The following is a 21,366-nucleotide window of genomic DNA, read 5'->3' as shown; positions in this document are numbered from 1 at the left end:
TTTTTTTTGCTATTTTTAACCCCGAAGCCTATAAACAGTAACAGATGAATACAAATCTTTCAAGTCTCACTGATTAGGCAGGGCTAACAAAGTTTTCATCTTATTAGTGCCTAAGGGAACTTTCACGAGCAAGACTTAATATCCTATCCACAAAAAACTGACACATTGTTGGGGAATTGCTCATCCCTTGAGGGATCACTTTCCATTCATAGCAGCCAGTTCAGTGTGATTGTTGTAAGATGGAACAGAAAAGGCAAAATATTTGCTGTCATCTGGATGTATGGGAATATGGTAAAAGCAGTATTTTAAATTGATTATTATCAAGGGACAATTTTGGGGATGACTACAGATGAAAGTAGGCCAGTCTGCAGCTTACCCATAGGGATCATGACTAAATTCACAGCTCTACAGTAAAGTGAAAGACAAAAAATAAATTCCCTGATATTTTTTTATTACAAATATAGGCAAGTTCCATTGAGAAAAGGAGTTTTCTATATGTCACAATTTTAACTGCTCATCCAATAATTTTTTCAGCATTTCTAACTTATCATTCTTTATGGGCCACTGACCTATTCATATTGGGTCATTAGATATCCATTCTATCTTGGTGCTGTATCATTGTTTTTTAATCTCTCCGAAAAAATATGGAATGTTTCAAGAATTTGGGTGCCATTCTTGTTTAGAGGCCATTCTAATCTCTGTATCATTTCAATTTTAGTTTATGTGCTGCTGAAATGAGCACTGGTTCTGTATCTTTAATGGTAATGGCCCTTAGTAAAATTTTTGAGTCTCTAAATTAGAGGGTAGTTTGAGGTTTGCTGGAGAAAGGGGAATATAAAATTCTGCATACCACTGCTTATGCAGGCCACGTCCCCATTTGGTTAAAGGAATTGGGCCCGCATAAGGTTTGAATATATTCTGCTGTGCCTTAGGGCCTTTGTATACCATGAACCTGGTACTTTGCTGTAAAGAGTTCAAAATTCTGACTACTCCCTCTAAAAAATATGGGGTTTCTTAAAAAGACCCGTTTCTGGGCCAGTCTTTTAGAAAAATTAAGGCAACCTGTGCTCCAGAATCTAAAAGACCATTGAATTTCTTGCCCTGAAGTTCAAGGGTTAGCATAGGATTCTTGTCTTTTAGTTTAGTAATTAAAGTTAATAAGGGATTAGTCTATGTTCCTGGGTTGGTACTGTTGTGTTACTGATCCTACCCTAATCAATAATTGTACCCCACCCTAGGGTGTGACCTGATGATGGTATATTGGATTATTCCTTACTTGATATTCTGCTCCCACAGTAGGGTGGTACCTGATTCTTGTGTATAAAAGCAAGGGTCTGAGGAAGGCTGGGGGACATTCTGGGACAGATTATTAAGCCTTATTCACTGAATAAAGCTGATATCTTCTGAAGCCTGACTGGCTAAGTTTTCTACCCACTGCTATCCTGAACCCTCAGACCCACTGGCTGAACAGGGTGGCAGATGCGTGGCCTGGGCCGACAGAGAAAGGCCTCTCCATCCATCCCATAACCATCCAGCCCCACCCAGGACTGATATTTTACAGGTATTGCCAAAAGTGCTTATTCGTTTTCTTTCGATTTTCCCAAGCATGATGTAAGGCAATAATAACAATTGGGCAATTGCCTTCCCCATTTTGATAGTCCAGGTTACTGACACCACTAAAACCACAATAATCTTTCCAAGGAAATATGAGTCTATTATTCCTAGATGTATAATAATACCTTTAGTAGTTAGACACATCTTTCTATAATCAAATCAACTGTTCCTGGGGTATGGGTCCCATTATTCCCATTTTCAACTTATAAGAACTTTGGCTCAGAGTGAAAGTTATATTTTCAGGGTAAATTATTTCAAGGGCTCTATTACTGGTGGTCACAGGGTTGAGATAATTTATGCAATAGTGTTTCCTTGGCCTGGACTGTGACGCATAGTCATTGAGGGGAGGATTTCCTAATTTTGATGGGCCTGGGACCAGCCCCTTTTCCAGTTTCCCTGTATAAAATGTTACAGTCCCAAGGGAAAATAATTTAAAACAATCTGCAATTTCTATGCAAATGTTCAGGCTTTCCACAATGGAAATAGTAAATCTAATTACAAGGGGCTGTGTTTAGACCTTTCCCTCTGTAATTTTAAAAACAATGTACAGGTGTGTGAAAAACAATCTTTGGCCCATTAGAATACTCTGCCATATCTGGGGCAAAGTCCAGGTTTCTGCACTCTAACTAGTTCCCTTAGGGCTTGCTTTATCCTTGCTAAAGTTATCACAGGGCTTGTGGGGAAAGAGAGCTGAAGGGTCACCAACAAATTTCTACATGCCTTAAGGAAGCCCATTATGTCTTCTGTCTCCTTGATGGGCTGCAAAATATCCCAGCTGGTTTTGTTTGAATTTTCAAAAGCTAGATATTTCTCAATAACTTTCCTTGCAGCTTGATCCTTTATTTGTATTTTAAGAGCACCCTGAAGCCTTCCTATACATTTCATATAAGGCTCAGAATTACCATGAGTTATTTTTATGTAATGTCCTGCATATTTTCCTATTGTATCTATTCATTTCCAAGCTATTAACTTAATCTTCTTTACAATATCCAAAACATCAATGGGTAATGCTGCCTGTTTTATTTTGCAGCAGGTAACTTATTTTCCCTCATCAGCGTCTCAAAGATAAGATAATTCCTGATGCCTTTTTTAATATTATCTGGACTAAAGAACTTGTCTTTAACCCCCTCTTCATAATACATTTTCTATTGAACATGATGAGGTGTTGTCAAACAAAATTTAACAACTGTCTGAAAATCATGGAGAGTTCAAGGCAGTGTTTTTCACCAAAAACTGAAGAAGCTAAATACAAAACAATAAATTGGGCCATATTCAGAACATATCTTTTTAAATTGTGTTACTTGCTACATTTCTATAGGTCTATACATTGGTTCATTCTCCTTAAGAAAGGAAATTGAGTCTGGGCTATCAATATTACTATTCCTGTGAGGGCTCTGGGGGTACAGGGAGTGCAAGGGTTATAATCCATCCTCTGATTCAGATCCAGAATAGAAGGCAATTACTTTTACATCAATAATGGAATTAGGACTAGCTTACTGGTTGTTGTAGGCTAGTAGTAGTTATCGGAGTTTAATTTCCATTTTCTAAACCTTTAGCTTGGGCCAATGTTTCTACAGAATAAATACCTTTATTTTCCTAATGGAAGGTGTTTCAGAACTCTTATTGTTTTTATTCTTTAATGCCCAGCCTATATATATGCCTATCAGACAATGTTCACAAATATGAAAATTCCAGCAATGACTATGGGCAAATTACAAAAGGAAATGCATAATTTTATTAACATTTTGGACCACAGCCAACTTAAGGCCAAATTTCTAAGAACCAATGGTTTTGCAAATAGATGGAATTATCCATAAAGTATCCACATCATTCATCTGAAAGAAACAGACAGGATTTTCCAAAGAAACATTTCTCTCATAGATGATGAGGTCCCTGTTCCAGATGCCAGTTGTTAAATTGTAGGTCGTGATTTCCACAGTCCCCACAGGAAAAAAAAGGAATCGTATGCTCCCTATATGGGCAGGATAGGAGAAGCTGGATTGGTAGTAATTCTTCGCAATAAATAATCTACACAGATATGAAGATTTTAGTGGGCAAGGTACACTACAAGCTGTTCATCCACAAGTCATTCACTCCACCACATGGAACCACAAGCCTAGATGGTAGCACACAGCTCAGGCCTCTTAACAAGCATTTATTGAGATCAAAAACAAAGCCACACTCCCAAGGGAAGGGGGAAAAAGCCAGATGAAAAAGGAATGGGGAAACAAAACCAAATGAAAGTAATTGAGATACATATGAGGACTAATTCAAAAGCCTTGATCTACTTTATGGGATTTAGTTTCATCTTTTTGTAGAAGTTTGGTGTGTTTATTGAGTCTACCTTGCCTTAAAATAGACCCTTTGTTCTTCTTTTCAGGCTGGTTTTGAGTCTGCCAAGTTTCTGAGCTGCTGTTTATCTATGAAGTTTTGTATCCTTCCTTCAAACCTGAATGTAAGTCTGGCTGTGTAAAGTACTCTGTAAAGCATACGTTTCATTGAGTTTTGTCACAATATAACCAATGTTTCTGGACTTTAGGGTTGCTTGTGGAAAATCCATTGTGAATTTTAAGGATCCTCCTTTGTATATAATTTCCCTTTTTGGTCTTACATTGTTCAGTATTCTACCCCTATATGTGTTATTTATTATTGTGTCTAGGTGCTCTTTGGGGTGCTTTTCTTTTAATCTATTTTAGTTGGTACTCTTCAGGCATGCAGAATGTGGTTGCATGCACTCATTAACTTGGGGAAAGTCTCTGCAATGATGTCCTTGACTGGTGATGTTTCATGGAGGTTTTCTTTCTGGTCTTCTGGGACTCCAATGATACTTTTGTTGTTTCTATTGAGTTTATTTCAGAATTCTATTTTTATCTGTTCTCATTCATTTAGGGTTTTTTCCTTCATCTGATAGTTATTTTGAGGCTCTTTTTTAATCTCTTCAACTGAATGTAGTTGTTATGCAGCTCACAGATTCTGTCCTCAGCAGCTGTTACTCTGATGGTGAGGCTTTCCTATGAGTTTTTTATTTTACCTGCCAAGATTTATTTATGTTATTTCAGTTTGTAGTATTCTCATTTCTAATTTCATGTCATCTTGATTTTTATTTTTGATTCATTCTATTCATTCCATGGTTTCTTTAAGTTCTTTGACCATCCTCTGCATTTCCTCTTCAAAGTCTTTATTGGAGAGAATATATAGGTGGCTAGTACTTGTTATGTGTTCATTGCTACCATCTTTATTCTCTAAGCATCGTTTTGCTTTGATTCCTTATTGTGTCTTTTTCAGAGTATTTTCTTTTTTAGTTTGGGGTATGACATTTTATTTAAGATAATAAAATATTTTTATATTAATAAATTTTATTTTGATCAAAGTGGATTACAAATCATTCACAATAGTATTTCAGATATAGTGACATTGAATCAGGGGCATTCCCACTACCAATGTTGTTCTCCCTCCACCCCTGTTCCCAGCATGCATCCCATATCGCCCCTTCTTCCCCCCCCCCCAGGCTGCTACTATAAGTGGTACCTTCTGTGTCTAGCCTGTTGTAGATGGGGAATCATTTCTGTTGTAGTTGGCTTTGGATTTGATGTTCAAGTCTGATCATTTTTTATTTCTACTCAATGTTCATACAACAGTTTAGTCTTGGTGCCCTCCATTATTTCCCCCTCAATTTGTGAGGCAGAACAAGATGGTTCAAGTTATGTGTTTCTGTTTTCTATGTGTTGCTCCTGGGTTCATACAGTAGAGGATATGCATGATCAGATCTTGCTAGGTCCTGTCTGGACTGCAGGGCATGCACTGCTTGCTGCTGCCTCTAGGGGGTGGGAGAAGCTCACCATGCTGCTCTTCACCTCTCACTAGGTCCCTTCTGGCTAATGCAGTATGTGGCTCACTCTGCCTCTCGGAGGTAATATAAATATGTTAAGATGGCATAATATGAAAGATAACCACACATTATTATAAAGTAATCAGTTACGAAACGAACGACAATAATGCTAATAACTAAACAATAAGAATATGTCCCTGTGTTAATGCCTAGGCAAAACTACCTGTTTTTCTTTACTATGATACTGAATTTTCCCTTGACCCTAAATTGAACAGTTTCTGATCTTAACCAGACTTGGCGTTAACATGCAGGTTAGGGGCCGGGTAGGTGGCGCTGGAGGTAAGGTGTCTGCCTTGCAAGCGCTAGCCAAGGAAGGACCGCGGTTCGATCCCCCGGCGTCCCATATGGTCCCCCCAAGCCAGGGGCGATTTCTGAGCACATAGCCAGGAGTAACCCCTGAGCGTCAAACGGGTGTGGCCCAAAAACCAAAAAAAAAAAAAAAAAAAAAAAAAAAAAAAAAAACATGCAGGTTAAAGGCTCAGTTATACAAAACTGTCCCTGGGATAAAGGGAAAATGGTGGAGAAGTGACAGAAGCAGTAACAGTTCCAGCAGCAGTGCAGGTTAAGCCAGAGATATCAAGATCAATTCATTCCCATGCAATCCTAAGAGTGGAATACCCAAAAACCTCAAGCATGATAATAGGGCACTGGATTCCTAGAGACAAAGCAGTAGCCAATCATCAAGTAGAAAATCAAGCTCCTAGGAATATTTCCAGAGAAAAACATTGCTGCAATAGTGGCTTAAACAATACTGGCAGTGCTGAAAGTGTCTACAGTATGGTGATCCTAGAAAAGGAATCTGGCAGTGAGTGGTGCCCTAACATAGTTCTGTAGTGGAGCTTAAAGCTATGGAGCATGCATATTGAAATATGGTTTCTACACTCAGAGAAAAGACTGGTCTTGTGATAGGTAAGGCCAAGGACCTGAAGCTGTGGTGCTAGTGGACAGCTTTTGGAATCAAAAGAGCCATTGTTAACTCATACTAGTGTATGATGAGAAGAGCGTGTTCTCTCTGTTTTGCTCAATGACTGCATATATTTTCTAGGCAAGGAGTCCTACCACACACACAAAAAATACCACCACACTACAAATGTCACAACGGAAGATAATACAGAATCCCACCACACTTTGTGATTGAAGGTGGTGTTCTGAGGTTGCCCAATAATGCCCCAGAGGCAGGTAGCAAGAAGAGTGGGAGGTATACTGGGACACTGGAATGGGAAATGTGCAATGTGCACTGGTGAAGGTTGTTGTACTTTGTATGACTGAACCTCCATAATAAGCAACTTTGCAACTGGAAAAAAACTGTATTGTGAGTAATCATATAACCATGGTGTATAAACAAAGTAATTAATTTTTAAAATACATTCCTCCCACTGAGATCAGGCACAAGGCTAGAATGTCCATTGTCTTCACTCTTATTCAATATAGTATTAGAAGTCCTCGCAACAATAATCAGGCAATAGAAGGAAATCAAGGTGATCCAACTTGGAAAAAAGGAAGTCAAGTTATCTCTATTTGCAGGTGACATGATCATATAAATTAAACTCTAACGTGTCCACAAAATAAGTTCTAGAAACAATAAAACAATACAGATATGTTACTACAAAGCCAATACAGAAAAATTGGTTGAATTGATTTATATAATAAGTGAGAGGAGAAAATGATCAGAGTCTATCTCATTTAAAATCATGTCTAAAGCCTAGGAATCAATTTAATAAAAGATATGAGAAAGAAGACTATACTTTCAGGGATCATTTCTATAGTATGTGACTAGAGAAGTTTCTCTGATCGTATAGAGCACTCGAAGCCACGAAGAGGAGCCAGGGCGTCCTCTCCTGAGAGTGAAGCCGGTTTTAGGTGTCGCTTCTGCGGCTGGCTTTGGCCATTGATGATCGTTCTCCCTTTCCTCTGGAAAGGGTAGAGAGAGGATGCAGTCTGAGTGGGAAAATAAAGAGATGAGAGACCTTTACTACAAAACTTCAAAACACTTAAAAAATTAAAGAAGACGTAAGGAAGTCGAAAAATTTTCATGCTTATGGATCTGAAAATCAGTGTTATCAAAATGGCCATCTTACCTAAACGACTATATTGATTCAATGAAGTGCCTATCCAAATTCAGAAAACTTTCTTCAAGGACTTAGAACAGTAAATTGTATAGTTTGGGGTAACCATAAAAGACCCTGGATCGCCATACATATTGACTAACAAGAAGCCAGGTGTCATTATATTACCTTACTTAAAGCTGTACTCAAACCTATACAGAATCAAATTGGAACAAATGGGACTACATTACATTAAACTTTTCTGTATAGCAAAAGAAACACGGCTTAAATTTGAAGGACATTTAGCAGAGTGGGAGAAAATATTTGCATTCAACACATCAAATTAAGTGGTGATATCTTGGATATACAAAGTAAACCCAGTGGCCAAGGGGACTAAAGTGATTGGTGGTATTAAGAAAGAACAGAACTAAACATCCAAGTCATAGAGTCAAGAACAATAAAATAATACCAAAACTTTAGCAACTGAACTTAAAAATGTGTCTGTTATTATGGCAGGCTGGGAATGGTGGTGGTGTGGTGGTATGGGATGGTCTCTGGGAACATTGGTGGAGGGATGTTGACACCAGTGGTGAGGCTGGTGCTGAAACATTGTATGTCTAAAATGCAAATATGAATAACTTTGTAAATTGCAATGCATTAAATAAAAAAGTAAATACCTTTCTACAAAATCTGTACAAAAGGAACTTTGCTCAATATAATAAGAGCTATTTACCACAAAACCACAGCTAACGTCATATTCATTGGTTAAAAATTGAGAGCCTTGGGGCCGGGCGGTGGCGCTAAAGGTAAGGTGCCTGCCTTGCCTGCGCTAACCTTGGACGGACCGCGGTTCGATCCCCCGGTGTCCCATATGGTCCCCCAAGCCAGGAGCAACTTCTGAGCACATAGCCAGGAGTAACCCCTGAGCGTTACTGGGTGTGGCCCAAAAACCAAAAAAAAAAAAAAAAATTGAGAGCCTTTTCTCTAAGATGTAGCATAAGACATAGATGTCTACTCTCACAACGATTATTCAATACACATTTGGAAATACTTGGCACTTTGGCAACAATTTGGCAAGAAAAAGATATTATGGAATGCATCAGAAAAGAAAAAAGTAAAGCCATCATCATTTACAGATTATATAATATCATACTTAGAAATCATTTAATACAGATGAAAATAAATCAATTCTTAGAAACAATAAACTTATACAAAACCAACATATAAATATGTGGTATTTTTATATGCCCCACATGAAAAAGTGAGAATTTTTTAAAATAATATTTCCAGCATACACACAAAAAATAAGTGTGTCTGGCCATCAGCTAAACAACGAATATTAAAGACATACAAAGAAAAAAATGAATCACTATTATAATAACTTGACACAAGAAAATTAAAGCATCTCCTATTCATGGATTATTTAAAAAAATTGTTAAAATCATTATCTTACAAAATACTATACAAATTCAATGCAGTACCATAAAAATTACCACTTTTGTGTTTGATTTTGGAGGCCACGCCTTGTAATACTCAGGGATAACTGAAGACTCATTGGTCAGGGATCACTCTTGACAGTATTCAGCAGACCATATGAGATGTCATGAATTAAAGTTGGGTCTGCCATATAAACACAAGCACCTTACACACTATACTATCTCTTAGCCCCACTCCCTAATACACATACATACATTTTTAAAGACATAGAAAAAGTGTTGCTAACATCTGTATGGAGGGATGAAACTCCTCAAATAGCCAAAGAAATCCTGTGGAGCAGGGTGAAAGTTGTAAGTCTTTTTTTTTTTTTTTGGTTTTTGGGCCACACCCGTTTGACGCTCAGGGGTTACTCCTGGCTATGTGCTCAGAAATCGCCCCTGGCTTGGGGGGGACCATATGGGACGCCGGGGGATCGAACCGCGGTCCGTTCCTTGGCTAGTGCTTGTAAGGCAGACACCTTACCTCTAGCGCCACCTTCCTGGCCCCTTTTTTTTGTTTTTTAACTCAACTTCAAACCTTGTTTAGGTTGTAATCTAAACTCCTCATACGACTACCATCACCTCTAAGCCTCAATTATAATTTTCCTGGAGAAAGAAGGTGGGCAGGGTCAATTATGCAATTGATACAATCATCAGTGGCCAGGAATGCCAATGTCAGCTTGTATAAATTGTCAACATCCCTGTGTGTGTGCATGTGTAGGTGGAAATACTAGCATGTAGCATTTTAAGGCAGTCTAACACTCTTTAGGTGTTACTATAACACCTCTTTAAGGAAAAATAATTAATTTTATTGCCTTTGGGACTTTTTAGACGAGTAGAACTGATGATCTATGATGCCAAATTTATAAATGATGAGTGTAAAGAGTCAGATCCTTGTACAGAAAAAGCAAGAGTCAGATCACAGGCTCCAGAAATTCTCATTTCTGGGACTCTCCCACTTTAACCACTCATACCATACTAGAGGGACATTTGGAGCGTGAGCTTTCAGGAAGCTAGTGTGTGATGTGGGTGGTGAAAAAATAGAATGCCTCTCCATATTTAATCAGTCTCTAGACAACATACTCCTATATGGTCTCCACCTTTCCTTCTCATGTATTCAATTGATAATTCAAAACCCCCCATTCTCTTTATTGTGAATACATCTTTAGAGTGAACTAATTATTATTACTAAAACAAAATTTGTGATTAGTTTTAAACTCATTTCAGATAAATATACCTTCATTAGATTAGTAAAAATCTTTGTAGAAAAAGTGAATGCTCCAGAAAAATTGCATCTTATTTCAGGTAGAACACAAATTATTTTAATCATAAAATTTACAATTTCATTCAACAGTAACATTTTGGTGTATATTTTTATGAAGTCAATGCTTTTGGAATATTAGAAATGGTTTCAAGTGAACATGAATGAAAATGAATTTACTTGCAGTGAAAAAACATCCTTGAAACACTTCATTGTATTAAATTGTCATTGGATATTTTTAGAAATACTATTTGAAAGCAGCTATCTTATATATGTGGCATACTATGTCACATTTTCTGAAGTTCATATAAAATGAAATAATGTAAATAAATATAATATCAAACTGTGGGGAACATAATTATTCCATTACTGGGCTATTACATTTTTCTGATGTGACACCCACACATTTGTCTACAAAGCAAATAGTAGTCAGGAGCATTATTATATATTTATTACTCTAGAATATCTTCATTTATTTAGAATTGGATTTATAAAAATTAACGATTGTTATCTTGAGCTTTATAAAACTATTTTTTGATATCTTATTTTTTCTTAAAAGATTGGATTTATTTCACCAAACATTGAAAAGGTGTTTCTGTGTAAAAACTCATTTTCTGGAAAAATTTTAAAAAATCAGTCAGGGTTTTCTATTTTTAGAAATATCTAGAGTAAGAAGTACTCCAAACGTGTTCTTGTTTGTTGTAATGAGATATCATACAGATAGCCGAGCATTGGTATTCTTCAACAACATTGAGAGCTTCACTGCAGAACTACACAGACCCCTCAAACACTAATATAAATGGACAAATGCACTGATTTAAAAAAAATAGATGACAGAAGTTCTTTTCTGGAAACAATTATGGGAGACTGTTGATCCATACAAGCTACTTTTTAAAAGTTTTATTAAAACTTGTTTGACTTCTGGGGCCAGAGCAGTGACGCAAGCTATAGGACATTTGCTTTGCATGCACTAACCTAAGACAGACCGCAGTTTGATTTCTCAAGATCTCATAAGGTCCCCCAATCCAGGAGTGATTTCTGAGTGCTTAGTGAGGAGTAAATCATGACCGTCACAGGGTGTGACCAAAAAAGCAGAGAGAGAGAGAAAGACAGAGAGAGAGATTGTTTGACTTCTTTGGATGTAATCTTGCTTTCGGTTTATTATTTAATAAACCATCATGATTTAAGAAGTTATATATAGAAAATTTCAGGCAGAGAATTTTCCCACACAAATTTTATCACTATTCTCAATTTTTTATTAATATATTTATTTAAACACCTTAATTACAAATATGATTGTAGTTGGGTTTCAGTCATGTAAAGAACACCCCTCTTCACCAGTGCAACAATCCCATCACCAATGTCCCAAATCACCCTCCTCCCCACCCCCCTTGTACAGTAGAGAGGCTTTCTACTTCCCACATTCATTCTCATTGTTATGATAGTTATCAATGCACTTGTTTCTCTAACTGCACTTGTCACTTTATGTGGTGAGCTGCATGACATGAGCTGGAACTTCCAGCCCTCCTCTCTTTTGTCTCTGAGAATAATTGCAAAAATGTCTTATTTTTCCTAAAATCGATAGGTGAGTGAGAATATTCTGTGTCTATCTTGCTACTTCTGACTTATTTAAATCAGCATAATAGATTCCATGTACATCCATGTATAGGAAAATTTTATGACTTCATCTCTCCTGATGGTTGCATAATATTCCATTGTGTATATGTACCACAGTTTATTTAGCCATTTAGCTGTTGAAGGGCATCTTGGTTATTTCCAAAGACTGGCTATGAATATAGGTGTGAGGAAGGAATTTTGGTATTGTATTTTTTTGTTCATAGGGTATCTCCCTAGGAGTGCTATAGCTAGATTGTATGGGAGCTCAATTTCCAGTTTTTTTAGAAATCTTCATATCGCTTTCCAAAAAGGTTGGACTAGACAGCATTCCCCCCCCCCCAGCAGTGAATAAGAGTTTCTTTCTCTCCACATCCCCGCCAGCACTGCTTGTTCTCATTCTTTGTGATGAGTGCCAATCTCTGTGGTGTAAAACGGTACTTCATAGTTGTTTTGATTTGCATCTCCCTGATGATTAGTGATGTGGAGCATTTTTTCATGTGCCTTTTGGGCATTTGTATTCCTTTATTTGTCAAAGTGTCTGTCCATTTCTTCTCCCCATTTTTTGATGGGGTTAGATTTTTTTTTGTAAAGTTCTGCCAGTGCCTTGTATATTTTGGATATTAGCCCCTTATCTGTTGGGTATTGGGTGAATAGTTTCTTCCACTCAGTGGGTGGCTCTTATATCCTGGGCACTATTTCCTTTGAGGTGCAGAAGCTTCTTCATTTAATATATTCCCATATGTTTATCTTTGCATCCACTTGTTTGGAGAGTGCCATTTCCTCTTTAAAGATGCCTTTAGTCTCAATGTCATGGAGTGTTTTACCTACTTGTTGTTCTATATACCTAATGGTTTCAGGTTAATATCAAGTTCTTTAATCCATTTGGATTTTACATTAATACACAGTGTAGCTTGGGGTCTAAGTTCACTTTTTTGCAAGTGGCTAACCAGTTGTGCCTACACCACTTGTTGAAGAGGCTTCCCTTGCTGCTCCTTTATCAAAAACTAAATGATTTAATGTCTGAGGACCATTATCTCAGTACTGAAGCCTATTTAACTAATCTGAGGGTCCGTCATTATTCCAATACCATGCTGCTTTTATAAGTATTGCTTTGTAATACAGTTTAAAGTTCAGGAAAGTAATGCCTCCCATATTTCTTTCCCCAAGGATTGCTTTAGCTATTCGAGGGTGTTTATTGTTCCAAATGAACTTCAGAAGTGTTTGATCCACTTCTTTGAAAAATATCATGGGTATCCTTAGAGAGATAACGTTAAATCTATACAATGTTTTGGGGAGTATTGCCATTTTAATGATAATCCTGACAATCCATGAGCAGGTTATATGTTTCCATTTCTGCATGTCTTTTCTTATTTCTTGGAGCAGAGTTCTATAGTTTTTTATATAGGGCCTTCATGTCTTTAGTCTGGTTGACTCCAAGATATTGGAGTTTGTGTGACACTAATGTTAATGGGGTTTTATATATATATATATATATATATATATATATATATATATATATATATATATAATATTTGGTTTTTGGGTCACACCCGGCGGTGCTCAGAGTTACTCCTGGCTGTCTGCTTAGAAATAGCTCCTGGCAGGCACGGGGAACCATATGGGACACCAGGATTCAAACCAACCACCTTTGGTCCTGGATCAGCTGCTTGCAAGACAAACGGCGCTGTGCTATCTCTCCAGGCCCGAATGGGGTTATATTTTAATGTCCATTTCTTCCCTATAATTATTGGTGTATAAAAAGGTTATTGATGTTATTGATTTTATGTTAATTTTGTTGCCTGCCACATTGCTATATGAATCTATTGTTTCTAGAAGCTTTTTCGTAGTGTTTTTAGGGTCTTGTAAGTAGAGTATCATGCCATCTGCAAACAATGGGAGCTTGACTTCTTCCTTTCCTATCTGGATGCTCATAATATCTTTTTTTTGCCTAATCTCTATATCAAGTTCTTCCAGTACTATTTTAAATAGGAGTGCTTAGGAGACAGCCTTGTCTTGTACCAGAATTTAGAGGAAAGGCTTTTCATTTTTTTCCATTGAGCATGTTTGTCATTGGCTTGTGTAGATGGTCTTAACATAATTGAGAAAGGTTCATTTCATTCCCATCTTGCTGAGGTTTTATTTTTTATTAAGAATGGGTGTTGGATATTATCAAATGTTTCTCTGCATCTATTTACATGATCATGTGATTTTTATTTTTCTTGTTGTTGATGTTGTGTATTATGTTGATAGATTTACGGATGTTAAGCATCCTTGCATTCCTGGGATGAAACCTACTTGATCGTAGTGGATGATCTTGATGAGGCATTGAATCCTATTTGTCAGGATTTTATTGAGGATCTTTGCATCTGTATTCATCGGGGATTTTCATCTGTAATTTTCTTTTTTGGCAGCATCTCTGTCTGTTTTTGGTATCGAAGTGATATTGGCTTTATAAAATCTATTTGAAAGTGTTTTTGCAATTTCATGAAAAAGCCTGGCCAGGATTGGTAGTAGTTCCTCTTGAAAGGTTTGAAAGAATTCATTAGTGAATCCATCTGGGCCTGGGCTTTTGTTTTTGAGCAGACACTTGATTACAGGGTTTTTTTTTGTTTTTGTTTTGTTTTTTGGGCCACACCCGGCGGTGCTCAGGGGTTACTCCTGGCTGTCTGCTCAGAAATAGCTCCTGGCAGGCATGGGGGACCATATGGGACACCGGGATTTGAACCAACCACCTTTGGTCCTGGATCGGCTGCTTGCAAGGCAAACGCCGCTGTGCTATCTCTCCGGGCCCTGATAACAGTTTTAATTTCCTCATTAGTGGTGGGGGTGTTTAGATATGCTACATCTTCCTTTCTCAACAGTGGAAGATTATAAAAGTCCAAGAATTCATCCATTTCTTCCAGGTTCTTATGTTTAGTGGCATAGTTTCTAAAAGTAGTCTCTGATTACCCTTCGAGCCTCTGCAATATCTGTAGTGATCTCTCCCTTTTCATTTCTTATATGGGTTATCAAGTTTCTCTTTCTCGCTTTCTTTGTGAGTTTTTCCAATGGTTTATCAATCATGTTTATTTTTTTCAAAGAACCAACTTCTGCTTTCGTTGGTCTTTTGTGTTGTTTTTGGGTTTCCACTCATTTATTTCTGCTCTGAGCTTTGTTATTTTCATCTGTCTCCCAATTTTTGATTCCTTTTGTTGATCATTTTCTAATTTTATGAGCTGTTTCATTAAGCCACTAAATGCCCTTTATTTTTTCATGATGTGTGCTTGCAATGCTATAAAATTTCTGCTCTTGCTGTATCCCATGGATTCTGATAGTTTTTTGTCTTCATTGTCATTTGTTTCCAGGAAAGTTTTGATTTCCTCTTTGGTTCATCTTGGAGCCACTTGTTGTTCAGTAGTAGGCTGTTAATTTACATGTGTTAAAGTTTTTCTTCTGTGTCACTTTGTAGTTCACATCTAATTTCAGAGCCTTTTGGTTATCGAAGGTAGTCTGCAAACTTTCTATCCTTTTGATCATATAGAGGAATACTTTATGTGCCAGCATGTGTTCTATCCTGGAGAATGACCCAAGAACATTCAAGAAGAATGTTTATCCAGGTTTCTGGTAATAAAGTTTACAGACGATATGTCACAAGAAACACACAAAACCAGAAGACAGTGGTGGGATATTGTGAAGAGACTGAATGAAATGAATGCTTCACCTAGAACACTGCACCCAGCCCGACTCATGTTCAGGTTTGAAGGAAGGATATATAGTTGATGAATAAGCAACAGCTCAGAAACTTTACAGATGCAAAACCAGCCTTAAAGGAAAAACTGAAAGGTCTACTTTAAGATAAGATAGACCAACAGACACACCAAACTTATCCACAAAGATGACAATAAATCCCATAAAAAATCATCTCCCTCAATGTTAATGGACTAAATGCACCAATTAAGAGACACAGAGTGGCTAAATGGATAAAAAATGATGAATCCAACTTTTTCTGCCTACAAGAAATACACCCGAATAGTCAGAGCAAAAATAAACTCAAAATCAAAGGCTGGAGAAAAATTATCCAAGCAAACAACACCCTGAAAAAAAGCTGAGGTGGCCATATTAATATCAGATGACATAAACTTTAGACTCAGAAAAGTTTTAAGGGACAAATAAGGACACTTTAAACTAATCAAGGGATATGTGCAACAGGAAGATATTGCACTACTGAGAGACCAGAAAAATATCTAATACAATTATTGAAAATTTGAAAGAGGATATCAATAATAACACAATAATTGTGGGAGACCTCAACACGGCCCTATCAACACCTGATAGGTCAACCAGACTGAAACCCAACAAAAATATACAAGCCCTGAAAAGACCTGTCACCTTTGGAAAAGGCCTAGGCCTCTCTCTCTCTCTCTCTCTCTCTCTCTCTCTCTCTATATATATATATATATATATATATATATATATATATATATATATATATATATATAGCTTTGTGCTCAGGGCTCCCTTGTTCCATTTTATTTTACTTTTTTTTTTTTTTTGGTTTTTGGGTCACACCCGGCAGTGCTCAGGGATTATTCCTGGCTCCAGGCTCAGAAATTGCTCCTGTCAGGCACGGGGGACCATATGGGGCACCGGGATTTGAACCAATGACCTCCTGCATGAAAGGCAAACGCCTTACCTCCATGCTATCTCTCCGGCCCCTTATTTTACATTTTAATTTACTTTGTTAAAAGAGCCTGAATCAATAGTTGACACAGTTGACTGTAATACATTTGTCTCCAGATAAGTGGGAGTAAAATTATTTTTAAAGGAAGAAGGGACTAGAATGATAGTACCACTGGGAGGATGTTTGTTTTGCACGCGGCCAACCCAGGTTCAATCTCCGGTATCTCATATGGTACCCTGAGCCTAGAGACTGGATGTAAAAGCCATGGGCCCTCTTGTTTTGACCGAAGTTCTTTTTAACGAGAAAATAAGAGAACAGATTAAGAAGTATAGGTGCCATTTCTTACGATTTTGTCATAACAATAAGAAAGCTCAGCGGTACCTCCTTCATGGGCTGGAATGTGTGGTAGCAATGCATCAAGCTCAGCTCATCTTCAAGATCCCACATATCTTGAAGGAAATGTACGACGCTGACCTTTTGGAAGAAGAGGTTATCATTAGCTGGTCAGAAAAGACCTCTAAGAAATATGTCTCAAAAGAACTTGCCAAAGAGATTCGTGTCAAAGCAGAACCATTTATAAAATGGTTGAAGGAAGCAGAAGAAGAATCATCTGGTGGTGAAGAAGACGATGAAGATGAGAATATTGAGGTGGTATATTCGAAGACTGCCAGTGTACCGAAGGTTGAAGCTGTGAAGTCAGACAACAAGGACGACGATATTGATATTGACGCCATTTAAAGGGGTGGGTGCAGCCCAGCTTAACAGTAATGCTGCAAATTGTTCTGCATCATCAGCCAGAAGTGCAACATGTATATGCAAAAGCTAACATGGCTTAGCATCATGCTACACTTTCTACTAAAATTGTATTGCTGTGAGTGGTCTATATTAAGTCCAATGAGACATCTAGGGAGTCCATACACATTACAAGTGAGCAGATGTAGTTTGCTTATTTATAGCATGTTTCTTTCTGAAAAATTAGTGGTGGACACTTTTGGATCAATCACATTTATACAGTTCAAAAGAAATAAAGATTTGATTTTGGTCATTCTTCAGATTTTTGGCTCTGAATGACTTAAGCTAAAATAATTGGCTCCTTTAAAATGTTTTGCACCATCATTTAACCTGATCTTAGGAGCCTGTTAGATGTTTTTAGGTGCTGAGATTCCAAAGAGGTCTTCAGCGGAATGTAAACAAAACTTAGCTGTAATTAATTACCTTATTCAGCCAGTAAAAAGTAATTCTTTTAAATAAAGTCTTATCTTTGGTCCTTGGCATTTGGAAGATATCTTGAGTTACCATGCCCAGGTGGACTGATAATCAGATGACAGTGCAACACCTTTATCTTAGAAGTGAAAGTGGCCTGAGTGTCCTATAAAGAATTTTAAGAGCAGGTTTTAAAACTTGAATTGTGTTTTTTTGGTTTTCTTTCGTTTGTTTTTGGGTTGTGTAAACTTGCCTCCAAATTATAGTCTTTGTACATTGCACGTTGGATAAGCCAGGGGAATTACTACAGTAACAAATGAACATTTTGTGTGTATGTAGCTGTTGCTTTGTACTAGGGGAAACTCAAACTTTGGAAGATGATTAAATAATCTGACTTATTTGGGGAAGCAAGAAAAGGTGCACTTGTTAGCAAAAAAAGACACCTAAAATTTCAACTTTTGCTCTTAGTTTAAATCACCATTTCAAGATGTCTAGATATACTGTATTTTTTTTGTTCATTGTGGATTTTCTTCTAATATGATTGTTCCTTAATGCTTTTACATTTAGACATAGGTTGTACTTATTCAATCGGGTTACTATCTTGCCAAATAAGTGTTAATATGTCTCAAACGAAAGGGGGGTGTTGTTTGTGGGTTTTTTTCTTCTCAAAAATGTCTTATTTAAGAAAAGCTAAAAGCATGTCTCAAAGTCAGAGCCTATACTTTGGTCTAAGACTTGGGGTCTTTTTATTTCACTTGAATATAGCCATGCGCCCAAGCAGTGTGTGGTGGGCCACTGAATGCAGTGGGCATCTAGGGCCTGACCCAGTAGTCTTCTGGAGCTTGGGAGATTTGGAAAGTCTTCAGTGTAAACTTCTTGCCTGGTTAAACCAACGGGAATGCAGGTGGATACCGGTTCTACCTGAGAAATTCTTAAATATTACTCTTCAACATAAAAAGTGTTGTGGAGTGAAGAATTCATGGGCTTTATTTTGTTTAGAACACTGGGTTAACATTCACCTCTCTGACTTCATTTGTGACCATCTCACAGATCATAATGAAACCTTAACAAATGTATGTAAAGTTTTTTCACATTGAAATTATACAAGCATTTGATATAATAAACCTTGTTAGCTTGATATAATTTTAAAATCTAGAATTCCTAACTGGAGAGAGAAAATGGGTCTCTAGCCGCCTTTTGATTTTGATAGGCTAAGTGAAGCAGGAGCCATATACCTGGATGGAATGTGCTTTGTCACACCAAAGAAAAAGTTTTTGCAACCTCCAATCTTTAAAAGCTTTCAAATTCTTCGTCATAGACTGTGTGCTTTTATTAGTCAGATAATTTGTGACATACCAATGACGTATTTATATTTAGCCAAGTTGGATTCAACATAGTGTCAAGCTAATGAGGTTCAGTTATAAAGATTTTTATTTCTCTTTAATTGAAAGAAACATTCAGGGGTTCTAAGCACTAAACAGAAAATTTTGGCTTAAACCAGTGTTTAGTCTGGTGCCAAATTTCCAACAGAAATCAAACCTACGTGATTTTATTCACAGGAGATAGAGTAATCCTTCACTTTACTCAACTCTTCAAGTTTCCTGTTTCAAACAGCTACGTTACTTGATTAAAACAATGTTACAATTATATTTTGTCTTTAATTAATATTAAAATTAACCCAAATTACTATCTTCTAAAAAAAAGAAGAAAAAGGTAGAGACTATAAATAAAAATAGAAGTATAGCAACAAGCAAATTTGTGGAAATTATTTTATCTCCAATGGTTCTGTACATTAAGTGATTTCAGCTACACATTGGCTTTTATGTTCATTTGTTTCTATGGGATGACAAAAATGGAATTGTCCAGGAATTCCAAGCACTATTGCTGATACTGTGGCTTTTGTTGTGCCGTGTGTGTGTGTGTGTGTGTGTGTGTGTGTGTGTGCTGTAAATATTAAGGATGCTCCTTTAAATATAATTTCCCTTTTGTAACTTGCTGCTTTTTGTATTCTATCTCTATCTGTGGGATTTGTCATTGTGACTAGGATGTGTCTTGAGGTGTTTTTCTTTGGGTGTCTTCAGGTATAAAGGATTTTATTGTATGCAGTCTTTACCTCTGAGAGTTTCTCTGTGATGATCTCTTTGACTGTTCATTTTTTTCTGGGGATCTCCTTCCTGGGCCTTTGGGATGCCAATGATTTTTTGTTGTTTCTGTTGAGTTTATTAAAGACTTTTATTTTCATCTGTTCCATTCTTTCAGTAATGTTTCCATTGTCTGATCATGGGTGGTATTTTTTGGGTCATCAGGGCTATTATCTTCATTTTTTGTGTCTGGTGTTTGCCTGCGAGGTTTCCCCATTGTCATGCTTGTACTGTGATTTTTTTCTGCATGTTATGGTGTGGTTCATTAGTTAGAAAGAGCTTATGGCCACGTAGTGAAGCAGAGCAGAGTACTCTTCTGGAGCCTCTAGGAGACAGTTCTTTCTGGTTCTTTCTTGGCCTTCTCAGGAAAGTTTCAGTAGACAGAAGAGAAGAGAAACACGCAAAGGTGAAAGGTACTCTCAGTCTCTCACAGTCACTTACAGGAAGGGCATACAAATCTCTCAGTCACTTACAGGAAGGGCATACAAATCCTTCCCGACTGCCTTCACAGACAAAGGAGGTACCTTTCTGCTGCTGGGGTGCTCTGGTAGCCGGTTTTCACTCAGTCTCTTTTGGCTGTTTGGCTTGGTCGCCACTAGGAGAACAGTTCTTGCTGGACCTTTTTTGGCCTTCTCAGGAAAGTTTCAGGAGACAGAAGAGAAGAGAAACACGCAAAGGTGACAGGTCTTCTCAGTCTCTCCCAGTTTCTAAGCTCACAATACTCAACTTTTTAAGAGAGTCCCTAATTTTATGATAGCTTTACTAATATTTAGGTGAAGTTTACATAACATAAAGCAATTTTAATTAAACAATGCTGTGTTCACCTACTATGTGTAGTATATCCACATTGTTTTAAATAACAGTATTATCTATTTCCAAAACTGCCATATTCATAAAAGAGGAAAACAAAATTCTGTTGAAATTTATATAGAGTAATTTGCCTTCTATGATTAGCAAAATAAATCTTAGGAAGAAAGACAGTGGGAGGCATTTTTCCCCAATTTTCCCCCACAGAATTATACTATAAAGTTGTATTAATTAAATAGCATGGGCAATGAAAAAGCACAGACTCTTGCACCAATGGAATAAAATTGAAATTCCAGAGACAAATATTTATGTACATGTACAGTTAATATTTGATAAAAGAGGGTAAAGTGTGAAGTAGAGGAAAATGGTGTTATGAAAACTGATCAATGATATGCCAAAAATAGACTCAGACTCATTTATTTTTAAAATAATTTCTTTATTTGAGAAGCATGTTAACAAAAATGTTTATGTTTGGTTTTCAGCCATAGAATGTACACCCAACTTTTCCCCAGTGCAACTTCCCCACCACAAATGTCCTCCATTCACCCTACCTCCTGCCAGTCTCTGGGACAGTCATACTGCTTTTCTGGATATTATTGTCATGGTAATTGTCAGTACAATTACTGTTCTTACTATAGTCACTGCTCCTTGTGG

The 21,366-nt window shown here is 37.1% G+C and overlaps 1 protein-coding gene and 2 non-coding genes across 3 annotated transcripts; 2 read left to right on the top strand and 1 right to left on the bottom strand.

The window, feature by feature from the left end:
* Positions 1–638: 638 nt before the first annotated feature.
* LOC126000366 (U6 spliceosomal RNA) lies at positions 639–742 on the bottom strand. The gene has a single exon (XR_007492709.1). It is a non-coding gene; the product is annotated as a U6 spliceosomal RNA (small nuclear RNA).
* A 6,496-nt stretch (positions 743–7,238) lies between these two features.
* On the top strand, positions 7,239–7,450 carry LOC126000053 (small nucleolar RNA U3). Its single transcript, XR_007492438.1, has one exon. It is a non-coding gene; the product is annotated as a small nucleolar RNA U3 (small nucleolar RNA).
* A 9,356-nt stretch (positions 7,451–16,806) lies between these two features.
* LOC125999291 (eukaryotic translation initiation factor 5-like) lies at positions 16,807–17,615 on the top strand. Its single transcript, XM_049767370.1, has one exon. It carries the CDS (start codon positions 16,826–16,828, stop codon positions 17,297–17,299), a length of 474 nt encoding a protein of 157 aa, XP_049623327.1. The 5' UTR covers positions 16,807–16,825; the 3' UTR covers positions 17,300–17,615.
* Positions 17,616–21,366: the final 3,751 nt, after the last annotated feature.

The sequence above is a fragment of the Suncus etruscus genome, chromosome X, assembly GCF_024139225.1.
Source record: "Suncus etruscus isolate mSunEtr1 chromosome X, mSunEtr1.pri.cur, whole genome shotgun sequence".
NCBI lineage: Eukaryota > Metazoa > Chordata > Mammalia > Eulipotyphla > Soricidae > Suncus > Suncus etruscus.
Note: the sequence above shows the minus strand (reverse complement) of the source record. Positions and strands in the feature narration are given on the sequence as shown.

Bases quoted from the DNA above. Each gene is read 5' to 3' on its own strand.
- LOC125999291 (XM_049767370.1), top strand. From the start codon at position 16,826: ATGGGCCCTCTTGTTTTGACCGAAGTTCTTTTTAACGAGAAAATAAGA.